The 16926-nt window shown below is 46.5% G+C and overlaps 1 protein-coding gene across 3 annotated transcripts in view; it reads right to left on the minus strand.

The window, feature by feature from the left end:
• The window catches only part of LOC102574673 (opioid-binding protein/cell adhesion molecule), a 749440-nt gene that overhangs the window by 489403 nt on the left and 243111 nt on the right, over nt 1-16926 (minus strand). The window contains exon 2 of one of the 3 annotated variants that reach the window (XM_059719858.1): nt 15944-16023. The exons of the other annotated variants lie outside the window; for them this stretch is intronic. Coding sequence (XP_059575841.1) covers nt 15944-15950 — 7 coding nt within the window. The 5' untranslated portion in view covers nt 15951-16023. The remainder of the gene's footprint in view (nt 1-15943; nt 16024-16926) is intronic. 3 annotated transcript variants of the gene reach the window in all.

Raw genomic sequence — 16926 nt, forward strand, 5'->3', positions numbered from 1 at the left:
CAGGTGAGGCAACATTGCATGAATTAGCCCTAGGTAATGGATATGCCCATTAACCTATTTACTACCTGTAATGCTCAGCAAGCTTGCCATGTAAACTATCCTTACTTATACTGTGGTAGCACCTACACATCCCCATCAATGACTAGCTTCCACTGTGATGCGTGCTGCACAAGTACGGAGCATACGGACCATCCCTGCCCAAAACGCTCACAACACAAGGACACAATTACCCTCAGTCTAAGCTAATGATGCTTCTCATGGCAGGTGAACTTTTGCCTGCGTGAAGGCACCTGTTCTCCCACATGGAGAAGTCTTGCAAATCCACGTATCTGTAGGATTTCACATGTCCCAGCTCTGGCCACTAAATATTTTAAGCCACCAGTGCAGCTGCTCATCATGAAACAATTATAAGATGCACTATAAAGTTTTGTAGTTATTTTTAATGCTCTTATTGGCTTGGCTGCTGTCTTCCCTTCATTAAGATGCACAGCAGCATCTCCAGTTCCTTAGCTGGAGTTAAGGAAGATGATCCTTACAGTGGTGGCTTTTCACTTCCCAGCCGAGCACAGACTTCTCCATATAATTAACTTCTCCATCTCATGTACTGGCCGTGCTCTGCAAGAGATGAGTCAGATGTAATGACCTCTCTGAGCAAAGCCCTGGATTTCAGAGAAGCCACTGCTCCATAATACCAAGGCCAGTCCATAAAACCTGAAAGCAGATATGGAAGGAAGCCGAGCTGTTCCAAATAGACACAGATAATTTAACATAACTAGAATTTCAATCTATCATTAATTGGCAGTATCCTGGGATGAATGCTTTTGAAAAGCAGTTGCACAGCCAAGGAATGGAAAGGGGGAAAATTAGTGTGTGTGTCTTAGTGTGTGATAAGTGCACACACACATGCACAGACAAAACCACCTGTGTTATGCCTCATATACCAGTATATGGATATACTGGTATATCCATATACTGGTATATATATACACACAAGGTTGGAGATGACCATCTATCCATCTTTAAATCCTGAAGGGGCTAAAATGGTCTTTGTTATTCCACCCAGGTCATTTTCAAAAATGGCTTGGTTTCTTACCATGAGTTGCACACTATCTATATCCAAGCTATGCAAGGCTCTCTGTCTACCAGTACAAAGAAAAGTGTCAGTCCCTAAACAACACAAGTTATGCTGGAAGTAGAGAATGAATAAAGTCAGCCAATGAAAATCAACACTTCTATAGCAAGTCCCATTGATTTTATTAGAAAATGATGAAATTCCTAGAGGGTTTTTGAAGCATCCTGTTGAATTTGATAGAGATTTGTATTTTGCAAAAAGAATTTTATAAGATAGAATAGCTTCTATTAAAACATATACGATTTTGGAGCATTTTCCACAGAATACTGTTATGGCCCTATAAAACCTGACAAATTTAATCCCTATTGAACTGCACAGAAGCAATTCCAAAAGGGATAAGTGGCCACTGACATCTATTACACATTTCATTGCTAATGCTCAGAAAAAGAGGTCTCTTGCACACCACTAGTATATTCAGAATGGTTGACGAATGTCTTAAACAAGCAGCTTAATGGGAAAAATACATTAAATTGGTGTCATGTGGTTGCATTAGAACAGTTGTGCTACAACATGTCTTTCATACACAATGCTATGAATATAACTGATGTTTTATAAGTAGGCAACTGTCGATCTTCTGGATCATGATGTACGAGGTCTAGTCAGGGGCCTGTTGATGATCCACTTTTACAAAGCCCTGCAACTGCTACATCAAGAACTTCAGCGCATATGCCCAGGCAAGAGTATGGAGGAATCAAAGCTGCCCAAAACCTACCATCCCCCATTTAAGCCATTGAGACAGAATCCAAAGGCCAGACCGAATCCAGACGTTCAGCCTCGATGGCTGTAGCTTCTGCCAGAGAGCAACCAATAAGAACTGCTGCGGACTGCCTAATGCCTCAGCAAGGGTGCGTTTCTGCCCACGGGATGTCCCTTAGCCTTTCTCCAACCAAGGGCTACCCACAAGGCAGTGGGGGCCACGGTTTTGAGATGCCCTATACTCACCTTACTCTGGATGTTGCCACATTGTGGTATTTTAAAGGAGCTACCCCACCAGGAGTAGCCCCACCATGTTGCCACCAGGCCCTCCAGTCAGATATAGTTTACAGTCATACCCAGAACCAATGTTTTATAAACTGTATTTTTACCAAAGCATACTAATATTATCCCATGCTTGGATTTATGGCTATCAAAAAGGGGTGAAATAAAAAAGTATAATCTAAATTATGTAGGTGGACACTTAGGGCGTGTGTAGACGAAATGGGGGACCTAAATTGAAGCGGTGGGTTTTAAAAACCACCGCTTCAATTTAGGGCTGATTAAACTCCCGTGTCATGCGTACGCCCCACTGATTTACCTGCCTCTGGTGGTGGGGGAGGGTGAGCTGCCAGCAAGTGGAGCGGTCCCTGAGCTGCAGGCGGGGGCTGGTGCTTCCCTCCGTGGCAGCTGCACCCCAAGTCATTTAAGGTGCATTACGCCGCTGAATTTCCTACAGCAGCTGGCATTAATGCGCAATACACCGCCGAGGCATGCAAACAGCAACACCATTAAAGCGGTGCAAAAGCATTTGGCCTGCTTTAAAGTGTCATGCAGACACACCTCTTGTTTTCATCTACACATGGCCTTAAAGCACAGAGATAGGCGAGATAGAAATGGAAACAGACACTTTTCTGCTGATGTTGTTAATATTTGTATTGCCTTAAAATGTTTCACATACTGTATTGCAACAGGGATAGGGAATGGGGACTGCATCCTTCTTTAACTCATAGTGGTACGAGCCAGAATAAGACTGCTGGGTCTGACAGAAAATGAGGGTTGGAAGGGACCTCAGGAGGTCACATCTAGTTCAATCTCCTGCTCAAAGCAGGACCAGCCCCAACTAGATCATCCCACCCAAGGCTTTGTCTACCCAGGTCTTAAAAGCCTCCAAGGTTGTGGAATCTCCATCCGTTCTGGGTAACCTGTTCCAGGGCTTCACTATCCTCCTGGTGAGAAAGTTTCTCTCATAATATCTAACCTAAACTTCCCTTCCTTCACCTTGAAACCATTACTCCTTGTTCTGCCATCTGCCATCACGGAGAACAGTCCAGCTCCATCCTCTTTTGAGCCACCCTCCAGGGAGTTGAAGGCTGCTATCAAATCCCCCCTCAGTCTTCTCTTCTCCACACTAAATAAACCCAGTTCCCTCAGCCTCTCTTCATAAGTCATGTTTATGACTAAGTCCTGTTCATGATTTATGAAGTAAACTCATCTATGTATATCCACCGAACGGATGAAAGCCAGGTGGGGACAGTGTAAGATTCCTTATGCTGACTCACCACCCTGCAAGGTGGTGGTCTGGATGGACCCATCAAAGCAGACCTCCGTTTCTGTGGGCCACTCCATACTTGGCCTTGGGGTGCCAACTAGCTGCAAACACGATGGTGCCATCAAACCCAATAGTATTCTGTTTGTTACAATCCTGGCACCTCTTCAGGAGGAACCGGTGCATCAAGAGCCCATCACAAATGGAATGCATCGTTTTGAAGACCAGCTTTGTTCAAAGGCTCTCAGTGTGCTACAGGAGATGTCTTCACTGCATGGTTACTTGGGTTTTAGCCCAACCATCCCTGAATCCCACCATGCACACAAATCTCTAAGTCAGGTCTGGAGGTGTTTTATGATCAAGCAAGCTCTCTCAACTGGGCAAGGCCCACGGACCGCTAAATCAACTCATTCACAGTGAAGATGCAGGGAAGTACAAGAAAAAAAAAAATGCCCTCCAGTGATGATCGTTCTCCCATTGCTTTCCCATAATTCCCACAGAGGCAATCAGCTCCTCCACAATAAGCACAACTCCTGGGAAAGAGTCTGAGTGCATCTCAATACAACAATCCATGGCATACGGCCTCGGATAACAATGGGTGAATGCAGAAATAAAGGAAGGATTTGCTGTGGGAACCTGGATGTTAAGATCTAGGTTACAATCATCTGAGTTGACTGTGCTGTAAAACCATAACATAGCAACAGGAAGAACAAGAACTTCCATATTTCCACCCCCCAACTGCATTTTCGGTCCAAAAAAGGACAACTGTGTAGCTGAGTGTACTGTTAAAAAAAACATGGCATTAACGTTTTATCATCTGCCAAATGTTGATGTGGTGAAGATGGGGGTGTAGTTAGGGCTTTTTTAACTGCCGGGAAGAGATAAACCAGTTAATGCACAGAGGCCACATGAAGTGAGAGCACAGCATGCAGAGGGAAGCCGGAAATTGCTACGGTGATGCATTGCAGAGCTCTGCACAAACAGAAGCCCATAAGGGAGCAATGTTGAAGCTTGGATGGAGGAGGAATTCATGCAGGCCAGGCCAGTAAGGTGAAGTGAAAAGACTATGCCAACCTCCCAAAATCTCAGGGTTTACCTTCCTTGAAGCTGAAGCCCAGTGCAGCTTCCCTGGCCAATGTTATAGTCGACTCTTATAACTCTTTTCAGCACCCCAAACCTATTACCAAAGCCACTACGTAATTAAAGATGCATCAAAAACTAGTTACAATTTGGGGGCTAATAAAGATGCATCACATCTCTTTTAAGGCCGCATTGCAGAATGTATTATAATAAGGGACACACTTAAATTGTGGTTTCATAATTTTCAAGGAAACTGCAAAAAACACTGTTCTCTATAAAAAATTGCATTGGCTAGGAGCTCCCAGGAAATCAACCCCTCAAAAAACTTAATAAAAATAAAATGCTGGTTCCCCAGTGGGAGCCAGTGGTCCTCACTTCCACTGCAGCCAGGCCTTGCAGGAGGGGAAGGCACCTGGTGGGGTGGTATGAATGGCAGCAGCCAAGATGATGGCTGCCCCTTTGTCCCTCCTTTGCCTGGGGCCTCTCCATCAGTCAGTGAAGAGGGGTGGCATGGCGCCACCATGAAATGCCCCAAAATTGGTGCTGCACAAAGTGAGCAGGCTACAAAAATTGCTTTCTCTTGCTGTGAATTAGGTCGGTCCCTAGTTATAGTCTACAGTGAGACAGCCTAGTGGACTTATATGACTGGAGGAGTAGAGAAATAAGTGGTTTGTAGTTCTAATACCCACCAACAAGAAAAATGATACAGTCCTTGACCCATGAGACAGTTGTGAATACACACACCCCCTCTCAGAGCAAAAAAAAACAAACATATGGCTGGGAAGGAGGAACAATCCAACTACCTAAGTGCTCAAAATCATAGATGGCAGGAGTGGTGAAGGTGCTCATCATCAGGCTGACTGGGTTCCCACTGAAATCAAGGGTAAAACTCCTTTTGCTTTGATGGTCAGAAACTGGGTAACACTAAGCACTTTTGAAAATCCACCTCCCCCTGCCACCCTGCTGTGCAATGCAACAATTCAAATGAGAAACCGCAATCTGCACAAAGAAAAGTCTGCAGTTCTGCCGAAGATGATGAACTGGTGTGAAAGTCAGGTCGCAGAGGGTACCTATACACATGACGATTTTAAGCATTTAAAGCAGTGGTCTCCAACCTTTTTAAGTGGGAGATCACCTTTAAAAGCAACCCAAGGTCTACCATGCTCCACCACCCCTCCTACCGGGTAAATCTGTGGGGAGGGAAGATCAAGGCAGAGGGAGAAAAAATTATTTGGGGGCAGGCCTCCCCAGCAGGTAAGTCCCACCCAGCCATGGCCCCACTCAACTTACCCCACTCCTGCCTCTGCGGCATTGTCCCTCACCACGGGGGCCTCCATCTAAGCCCTGCCCCTTCCCTCCCCCACAGCCTGACCTGCTGGGCTGGGGCATGCGCATGCATGCTCGTGGGCACTCAGCCCTCCGACCCCAGCCTTGGATCGACCGCGAGAGGCTCCGAGATCTACCGCAAGAGGCTCCAAGATCCACTGGTTGGTGACCGCTGATTTAAAGTGTCCTAAAGCCATCACAATACACACGGGCAACTTCAGAACATTTTTTAAATGGCAGAAGTTGCCTTAATTAAACCTCTTTGTATGCTCTTTAAATGTAAGGTGAACTGCAGTAGTGCATCTCAGCCTCCCTAGTTCACCTTTATTGCACATGTATTTAACCAGGACTTTTCTAAGTGGTAATTAGCTGCATTGGGTAGTGCCCAGTGCCCGCTGCCTCCTACTCTACAGAACTACAGCAAGGCATGAAGCTTGCACCAAGCCATGACATGTCTATTAAGTTTTAAGGTGCTATACTGAAAGCACTCTAAATAAAGCACAAAAGTTGCCTGCCCTGCATGTGTATAGGCACCCAGAGGTCTGCGTGAGATGGACAAAGAAACTTCATGGAGCCCTCCTGTAGTGATGGATGGATTGTTCATATGAAAAAACTACCGTATTACCAATCTGGACTGGATTTTAGTCCGCCTAATGCAGCAGCTTGCCTCTGACAACAGCCATAACCACACACAGTTGAGTTAGGCCAATGTGGGCTGATCTGCCCTTTCCCCTTTAAGACACTGTCCATGCAGAACGAGAAAAGAAATGCTCATCTCTCCAAAAGGTGCAAAGTATCTTCTGTGATGCAAAACACTGAAGATGACTAGAAATGGATGGCTGTGCAAAAGGACAGGCTTGCTCCCTAACCCAGCGGAAAGTCAGGCTTAGCCTACTAACCTCCTTTTGGCTGCATGTGGAGCTGTACTGCCTGCCTCCAGGAACAGGTGTGGGCTGGCGAGACAGCAGTTAACACTGTGAAATTTGTACGCACAGTGCTGGAGCAGCTGCCCTCCTCCCCACCAACCCGGCCCCACCTGCTGTGTACACCTCACCCCCCAAAGCAACCATGCTATTGCACACAATAGTCTCGCTCACACAGCAGGGGGGCAGTTCGATGGAAAAATCCAACAACATGTTAATAACAGGCCTGGGGAAACAACACAACGAGGACCTTACCCGCCAATTGTCAAGAAAACAGTTGCCCTTGGGAGCTTAACCATTTCACAGTTTTGTGCGTGTGCTGTAGTTACAACATGTTGCACGTGCTCATAATTAAATGGAGAACGGCATGAACAGACAGAAAGACAGACAGACCAATGTGCTTTAAGAGACAGACTAATAGAGGACAGTTGGGGGGCAGCATTTCAATTCTGGCTTCAATTCCTAGTTCTACCACTGGTTTTCTGTATGACCTCAGACCAGTTACTGCCTCCCCCGCCACACACCCCCGGTGCCTCAGTTTACCCTTCTGCAAAGTGAGACTAATGATCCCTTGGCTTTGGAAACTGCTTTGAAATCCAAAGGAGAAAAGACATCATACAAGCACTAGGTATTACCGGTATTAGAGATATTATTATAGATGCACGGCTGATTGCCAAATTGACGGCTGCATTGCTAAACAGATGGAAATCTAGCTAAATAAACGCACAGCTGATACCTAAACAGACAGATGGCTGCTGGAAGGGATAGTTCTGGATGCAGGTGATATAATGAGCAGGCCAGGGTACGTGCGGTCAACAACAGCTGTAAGGACTCTCCATTCATGAACGGAGACACTGCAAGGCTTTGCGCAAGCCGAGAAGCCTCCCAGTCCAGCTGAACTTTTTCTGTTCTTTGGTCCTCGTGTTCTTATGTTCTTACACATTACAAAACCTGGTCAACGCCAACCCGTACATCAAAAGGGGGGAGGGAGGGGTGGGAAGCAAGCTGAGGCTCCTGGCCTTTCAAATGGCAAACTCATTACGACCCCGAGCCCTGACAGCTTTAGTGATGGCATGTCAAGTCAGTTGCCGGTATTAATGTTTCAGTATCACCTCGCCTGAGCTGACATGTCACAAGCAATGCAACAGGACGACACTGGGAAATGGAAGCAGGATGGTCTCGCAGAGATGCAAGTGCTCATGTGCTGCCAATATTTTAACAGAGGACACCCACAGAATGTCACCCACCCCTCGTCAGCCTGTGAGAGATTCAAGGTAGCAGGGGTGAGTGGGAAGCAAGGGGCGGGAGGAGAGGCAGAGGGGAAAAAAATCTATACGTTTGTCTGATCCAGCAAGACAAAAAGTGTGTCTCATAAATAAGGAGGCAGCCGGCACTGCTGGGCAAGTCCAATCCACTGAGCGGTGCTTCGCAGGCAATGTTTTGAACACAACGTGGGAAACGGCCCCCATCTCCATCCCCATAGGCAGCCCAGCCTGTGCCGTGCTTGGGGAAGAGTTGGGGCTGATAACCAGGCATCTTGGTTTTCTCTGGTAAAAAAAAACCAAAAAAAAACAAAACCCAGTTTAAAATTAGTGGTGTTTCATTTTAATCATGGAAGAAAGTGGATTTTGGGTTACTTTTTTTTAATTCAAAAATTGGGGTTTGTTTGGTTTGTTTGTTTTTTTTAAATCAGAGAAAACCAGGATCCCTGCTGATAGCAACATGTTAGTTAAGGCGTGTAAACAGATTTGATTAGGGGTGCAGACCTCATGAGGTGGGACTGTGGATGTCCTCCCTCAAGCTCTTCATATTTAAGTGCCACTTCTCTGCTGTGCTCCTCATTTCCAAAAGCATAAACACATTTGACCTTTAGGAAACAAGTTTCAAGTCCCGAGGGTAAAAAAAAGCCTTGGCAAGGCTGGTTGCAGCCACATGCAGTACAGCAGACAACAGGGAAATCATGCAGTTTTCTGGGACAGTTTTTAACAAGGGACTCCTTGGGAAACCCTCTCAGCATGGGTGGGCAGTGCTGGACTTTGCAACACAAGCCAATATGCCTCAGTAGCAAAGCACAAGAGACTCTGAACGGGGAAGGTTTGTAAGGGATCAAGCCTGAATCAAAGGTGAATTAAAAAAAAAAAAAAAAAAAAAGCGTGCAGAGGTGTGACATCTCTCGGGGCTCTACTAACACAGGAAAGGTGAAGAGAAACTGTGGTTCCATTTCCATTTCAATCGGAGCCACATACAGCCCCCTTGTCCTCCGGCACAACCTCCCTCTGACATCCAGGAGATTCCCCACACACAGATCAAGGACTGTACAGCACTGAAGCTTCTCCTGACAACTCGGCAAAACGCCCATTGACAGTGAAGTTGTTCAAGTGGGAAAAGAATCAGCTCCACTGCATGGAACCTCTTAGGTGCATATATTTGGGCAAGAAAATGACTCCAAAACCTTCCTTCCTGGGAGGCAACATGAAAGCTTGAATGCGACAGCAAAGGGTTGAGCACTCCCTCTCGCCTTACCCAGTGCTCACTAGTGTATAGATGGAAACCAGCATTCTCAGCCAGCGGCTACGGGCAGCATGCCTCCCCAAGGGAGTGGCGCAGCAAAGCCCAGGGCATCCACTCCATGCACACTGCACCCAACAGTAGATACATGATATACATCTACCTCACGCTGGACTGAAACCACACCCCAGAGAGTGCTCACTGGTACAAGTCCACTGCTGCATAAATGCAGGGGTTTTCCATTTGTTTTCGGGGGCAATACAAGCAGAGTGGGTATGCTAGGCTCTGCTGCAGCCCGCCCTCCTTCCAGGAGGAGTCCTGGGATGGCATAGGCATCCCCTAAGGCTAGGGACAGACATTCAAAAAGCCTGAGCCTGAATTGATTCACTCTTTGCAGGTTAGTCTAAGCTGCATAGCTTAAAATGATTAATAACTGGACAGACATGCTCTGTTAAATCAGGAAATGCAGGCATTTGCCTGCAGTGGCTCAAGCCAGAAGCCGGGGGGGTGCTAGGGTGTGCCTGCCAGCCGCTGCCAAAGGAGAGGAAAGAGAGATGCCTTCCAAGGCTCTCACATCCCTGCTGGAGCGGGGGGGAGGGGGGGGGGGAGGGGGGGGCATGGCCACGTACCAGCCAGAGCTAGCAGGACACATAGGATGCCAGTCACCAGCCTGCGGGGGGGAGGGGGGGAGGGGCTGCTGCCAGACTGATGAGTGGAGATGGGAAAAAAAGTCCTCTCTTTGAAGCAAGCATGTATTGAGCACAGCAATTTCCAAAGCATACAACAGGGAACTACCAAAATCCTTAGCCCAAGCTAAGGTACAGCCCAGTAAAAAGCAGCAGATACGACTTAGTCTAACTTAAAATGTAAAGCAGAAAGACAAAAGAAAGCCTTGCATAAATCTTACTAATCCTGAGGGCAGAGTGTCTCCTTACAGCCAGGCATTCAGAAAGGCTTTGTTTAGGTGTTATAGGTTCTGCTTTATAATGTAGATGTAGCTCTCTGCATTCTTTGGTCTGCAACTTTCAACCAGAAGCTGTCCGCAACTTCCCTTAACTCCATCTCTAGCATGTATGTGTGATGATTGTCAGGTCTTTGCCAACACTTCCCACCTCTCAGTGTGGTCCTGCAGGTCTTAGCTCTGGGCACACAGGTGCAGGTCTTGCCTCTCTCTGCTCCCCCCCACATCCCCCCCAACTACTGTGGAATTAATCCCCTCCCTGGTACAGGCAAGCTGGACAGAGGTCTGCAGGGTCTGGACCATCAGTGAATTAACTCCATCTTTGCCTGGCTGCCTGAAAGCTGTGGAGGTCTGCAGGGTTTGCCAGGGGGAGTCGGGGGGAAAGAGGGGACAGATGGAGAAATTTGCCTCAGGGGCCATGGCAGGCCAGCATCTGCTGTGGAGCAGAGAGCCCCGCCCAGCCCAGAGAGCATGCTGGGGGTATCTGACTTAACTTAAACCAGCAAGGGGTCTGGGACAGACATTGCATAAACTGGTTTTAGCCAAATCATTTAAGTCTGATACTACATTCAGCCAGGTTTCTCTCAAACCAGTCTTGGCCATTTTCAAACTGGTTTATGTGCATGGAATGTGTATTCTTTTACAGGTTTAAACTAGTTTCTGATCACTTAAACCGGGTTATGTATAATGTCTGTCCCTAGCCTAAGGGTCTAAAGAATGAGACACAGTGAACCACATGTGAGAGCCACCATTTGAACCAAGCAGGAGTGGACCTGTGGACTGCCTGAGGCTATTTGCCTCCAAGTCTCTTCAGCTGGTGCTGGTAGAGTCAGACCATGAAGAAGAGAGCTGTAAGAAACACATGGGTCCCCAAGGGACAGCTGCAGCACACCACGGTGTGTCCTGGTAGTGGGAGGACACAGGGAGGGCTCCTGACCTGCATAAGTCATGGAGCCAAACTTAGAACCCTAGCCTCTGGCTATGGGAATCATGTGATGAGCCCAATACAGCCAAGGAAAATAGGTGATGTTTTAAGATGAGCCAGCTATGGTGTGTTTCATCATCAGCACATTTTAAAATCTTTTTAAATCTTCAGAAGCAGCTTTGGGTTCACCAGAATCTGTTACTTCAAGAAGAAAAAAACTGCTGCCTCTCTCATTACCACATGCTACATGTTGACTTAAGACAGCACGTTGAAATTACACGACCAGTGTGGACATCCCCCGAGGCCTATTTCACTGCGGGCTAAGCTACTGTGGTTCAGCCTTCATCTGCCAGAGGTTAACAGCAGACTTAACAGTCTGCTACTGCAGAGCTGACACCCAGTAAAGCCTCACACTCCTTTGCTTCACTGTGGTTTGTCTGTATGCACCCACACCCTGGAGTCCAATCCAGTGCTGTCCAACTTCCTAGCAGCCAGGGGCTGCATGCCCCATAGCCCACATGCCCCTGCACTGCAATGAGTAGCTGGCAGTGGGATGCCCTGCTGCATTGCACCTCTCAGGTGCCCAAGCTCTCTCAGCACTGTGGGCTGTGCCACCACACTGGCCCCTGGGACAGAGATGGGAGAGGGAGCCTGCAGACTGCAGCTGCTTTGCAGGCAAAGTAAAGGGAGGAAGCAGCAGCCAGCTGACCTAGAAGCCACAAATTTAATCCCCTCATGGGCTGCATGTGACCCATGGGCCACCAGGTGGATTGGACCAGGGCTGTCTAAGGGCTCTCTGCAAATTATAGCATCCAATATCATTCAAATGCAGAGATTACCACTGGTGTCCAAATACCCATCTAGGGCTGGGCTCTTATTTATTTATATTCTTACTGAAGTCTTTCTGGAAAATCTGAAGAGTTACGGAGGCCAAAACTGCCTCAGGCAGGTTTTAAAGCGACCACCAAAAGTTTCAGTAGTTCAGACAGCATTAGCAGTCGGGCCTAAGGTGAGGCTGCATTAATGAAACTCTAAGCTCGGCTGTTTCATTCTCTGCTGCTCCTATAAAATGATATTTTGAATGGGAAAAGTTCAAGTCAGCTTCAGAAAAAGAGAGCGCGAGAGACTTGGTTTGGGGGTTTTTGATTCTTCTTTCCTTGCTCCCTCCCACCCCTCCGCCCCACAGCTGTACAAAGCATCGGAGTCACTGGATCTGTGATTTGCAGTCTATTCAGGCACGGCTGTAGATCACTTGGGAGAATGAACCTACAGTTTTATAAACTATTTATTAGCCCTGTCCTGTAGCGCTACATCAATATGACCATCGGTGAAGCAAGGCAGAAGCTATAAAAATACCATCTATCCAAAACAAGCTTCGTAAAATCAAACAGAGGCCAGTACTGCCTGGGATGGGATTGTGGCTTGACACATAAAGGGCCTCTCAATCTTTAAGATAGACCATTAAAATCCTCGAGCCCTTTTGGTTCACAGAAGTCTAAAACAAAAAGGGAAAAATAATGACACCTCCTCTTCTGGAATAACAGCAGCGGGGCAAAGCTAGCACACTATCATGCAATATCATTTGTTTCCACTGAAGTTAGATTACTCCCTCCCCGAGCAGTGGACCTGCGGTGGACGGCATTCGCTTCCTTCCCTTCTCTCCTCCATGTGCTAACCCTTTGCAAGCAAGCAACTGCTCATTTGCCACAGAAAGTCTCTGCTTTCTCAAATGGCAACGATACATTTTTATACATTTGGGGAGACAGCTCAGAGGCCAACAGGAGTTAAAAAAAAAAAAAGTCTCTGAATTAGAGCGATAGCCTGTCCCACGTTCCTCTCCAATTCCCCGAGGCAACGGGGTAAGGCAGGAGGCAGGTCAATACATTGTTGGATATGATGATTAACATTTCCAGCCACTGCTTCCTCAAACTGGCTCTAAAACATGTCTTAATAAACGGCATTGCAAATAGCCTTGTATTTCTACCTCGCTGCATCTGCTAGGGTGAGATAATATGCAGACTGGAGAAAAAGTGACATTCTGTGAATGAGCTGCGGAGAGTTATATAACAAAGCTAAATCTTGCTCAGCAGCCACCTGGCAAACTTCCTTCTCATCCCCATCCCCATCCCTGGCATCCAACTGCAAGCAACGCATCAGAAGTGCTTCAGCCGTGGAAGAGTCGCATCTCAAGCAGCCAAAGTACGCCATCCAGAAGATGGGCATCTGTTAACACTCATTTATGAAGCTGTCACAAGGGACTCTTTCAGAGACTTATCGCCCCCATCCAGTGAAGTAGGGGGTCCTGTGACTCAAGGGACTGGAAGCCAGGGCTTCCAAGAGGTTACTAGGCTGAGAATACTTGATGCAGCTTGATGCCAAGGATCACTTTCCTTCCCAGAGAAGGTCACCCCTGCATTAAGGGTGACTTCGTTGGCCGCTAAGAGCTGGACAGTCAAAGCAGGACCAAGAAGACAATGTTCTCCTGCTGGTAAGTGGGCTCATTTTTGTGGTGTGAAAACACTGAGGGCAATCAAGGCCACCACTGAACCTGGCAGCTGTGACTCCAGCTTTGGTATTACCAGATCTTTTTATTAGTCTTGCGAATTATATGGTCAGGGCCTCCTCCCCCGTTATTAAGCAACATGTTCAAGAAGCCCAGAAATAGAGTCTTTGTGATACGTGCCAGCAGATAAGGCTTCAGATCCCTCTGCCATCACAAGAAGACAGTTTCTTTGCTCTAGTAGATCAGATCTCTCTGCAGGCCAAACAGAACGTGTTTGTACTCATCCTGTTGGATTTCTCTGTAGCAAGAAAATGAGATATTCCTGTCCTGTCTCTTCTGGGGTGAGTGACAAAGCTTTCAACGGCATGTAAAGAAGTCAGACAAGGTCAAACCTAGTGAAGAACACTCCTATCTTCTTACACAGTTGCTATCGCTGAAGTGTCCAAGCACATCTACATTTCTGATGTATTCATTTTTACACCTCTGTGATGAGGCACTGTCTATCAGGCAGCAGAAAGCAGCTAAATGACTCGGCCAACAGTATTTTAAATTTTTATATGTTTTGACTCAGTCAGTCTACTGCCCATTCCTAGAGCCATAACAGCAAAACCCACCCTGATCCATCCACAAAGGAGCAGGAGACTAACATGTAACTCACCCTAAGAAGCCCAAAGCCACCTGTGGCATCACATGCTTAGTGCCACTCCTTTTCATATTGAGGACTGAAGCCATGTGCTCTGTAGATGTTTCTGCTTTATGTAACACAGGAGCCCACCTGCTCTGCAGTTAATGTTGCTGTGCTCCTCAGTAGTCTGCAGTGGCTTTCCCTCAATTGGGTCTAGTCCTGTCCCTCCACCATGATGCCCAAAGGCCTCCATGACCTACCACTGCTACACTGATCTGGAAAAATGGGACTGTGAGCCTATGTGGTGGAAGGGTGAGGACTGCAAGTGCTGGGACAGCCTGCTCACAAGGGCCAAGCTTAGTCCCTGGCACTCGCTCCCATAAAATACAAGAACAAAGTGAAAATTCCACTTCTCTTCCTTGTTCCTCTTAACATCTTGCACACACTTAGCACATTCATTCATACAAGCATGCATCATACTTCTCCTGGCGGTAGGGAAAGGCAATAAAGAGAGACTGCTGTTATTTCTCCTGCGCTTGGGAGGTCTGTGGTGTAGAGCGACGTATAATTACGGGCCCAAAAAAAAAAATAAAAAAAAAAAAAAAAAAAATCAGTGAAACACAGATAAATACATCCAAGGGCAGGTTTGCCAAAGGCAAACACTCACAGCCATGATTCTGATCTCATCTGAAATGATGTTAGCAGGGCTACTGTGCATTTATACAAGTTTAACTGAGCTCAGGATATAACCTGGATGTTTAGTGGAAGGCAAACAGCAGATAAGGATGGGGGCTGTCAGCAAAGGAAAGCACAATAGAAGAGCTGTTCTCCACCCTTTCCCAGTGTCTTTTGTCTCCAGAAGATTACACTGCTGATAGGAATTGGTCTCATTACCTCTGAATTTCCACTGGAATTCAGCTTGACCGCTTTTGAATGCACTTTGCAAAAACTGCGGTAGTAATAAATGTTGCCTTTTTGTGAGTTTTGCCAATCACTCCTCCTATATATATATATTAGGTAGAGAGTTCTCGATCAATAAACGCAGAAATCCCCCACCCCAGGAGTTCTGAATGGTAGTAGGGAGAGTCTGCAATTAAAGTGACCATGAAAACTGCTGTACAATAGAAATATTTGCAAGTCGGAGACAGCCTTAGGAAAATGGCTTGTATCGAGACAAGCACCAGGTTTTGGAAACTCAGAGGGGGCCACCATAAGTGAACCTGAGCATCATTTTGCTAGAAGCACAGCTCAGACACTTTGTAAAACTCTTCCCTTGGCTCCCGTCTCTTGGGATCCTGCACAACATTTGGTAAAATCTTAAGAACCGCGGGTGTGATTTCTCGTATGCAGCAACTGAAAAATCCCACCATGTCAGTACAATAGCAGAGGGCTTTGTGACAAGTTCACTGCCTGCCTAAACAGCTGTCAAAAGCTGTATCCAGACTCAAAACTTCCAAAGCTCACCTTTCCAGGGGACCTTGAACCCTTCACTTCCCCAAAATGCAATGTTCAACCTAAAATGTGAAGACAGACAATGTTGCCAATCCAAGCTGCAACTCAACTACTCAAACCAGTGAACTGTAAATGAAGCCCGCACACCTCCACACTCATTCCTCTGCAATCTCAGTCAACTTCAGCAATATCAAGAGGAAAAGAAAACAGTCTGGATCAAACAGAAGGGGGGGGAAAAAAAAAAAAAAAAAAAAGAATGGGTTTACCTGCCATGGACTCTTCAACCTGATGAGAATTGAAAACTTTGGACCTTCAAGGAGTTCAACAATAAGCAAATGTCACTTACCTGTTAAAAAAAAAGACACACACACACAGACAGAGAGAGAGAAATGAAAATAAAAGTTAAAGTTCACCAAGTTTTATTAAACTAGGCTGGAGCGGGCTTTTTTAAAGCAATGGAATCTTTAATTCTCTTCTAGATTGGAGGAAGCACAAAGAGAAGCCCAAGTTTTAAATATACTCCAGTAAAGGTCAGCATGAATGGCACATTGTTGCAAAGGCCATCCTGCATGCTGTTTGTTTTCCTATTTATTTCTCTCAGGTTCATTTAGTCACTCTCCTCACCTCCCCTGTCCCTGCCTGGAGAGAAGGGTGGTTGTGTTGTAGCTGTGATGGTTCAGGGAGTACGCGAGAAGCAAGATTCGCGAGTTGAGTTAATTTAGCTTAGCGCGTCCATTTGGAGTTGGGGAAAAAAGGGGAAGTCTTTATTCAGGGGTGGCTCTTGCTGCAGCCACAGGTGCCTCAGTAACCCTTGGATTAGACAACAGTTAGATCACCCTGAGACGTTCATTAGTGTAGAACCTGCTAATTAGTGACTGGAGTTTCACCTGACCCCAATATAAGGTTTGGTTTTGTTTTTTGTTTTTTACTTTGCACAGCCATAAATAGACAGATTTGCCAAGTATTTGAGAAACCACCTCATTCTGCACCGTGTCCCACTGTAATGTCCTGCCTGAGGTTTGTATTGCCAATGGGAATTGGTCATTTAGCTCTAAAACCCCGTTTGGAGTTCAGCCTCAACATTTATGGCAACCATCTGTAACATTCCCCTGTGCCCAATACACTGAGATAATGAGACTGCCATAGTCCCAGCTGGATGGCCTTCTCTCTTTAGCTGCAACTACAGCAAAAAGCTCATGCTTTTAACTCCAGAGGTCCCCAGCTCAGTCCCCAGTCTATTGGCCAACAT

Source organism: Alligator mississippiensis, chromosome 16 (assembly GCF_030867095.1).
Source record: "Alligator mississippiensis isolate rAllMis1 chromosome 16, rAllMis1, whole genome shotgun sequence".
Lineage (NCBI taxonomy): Eukaryota > Metazoa > Chordata > Crocodylia > Alligatoridae > Alligator > Alligator mississippiensis.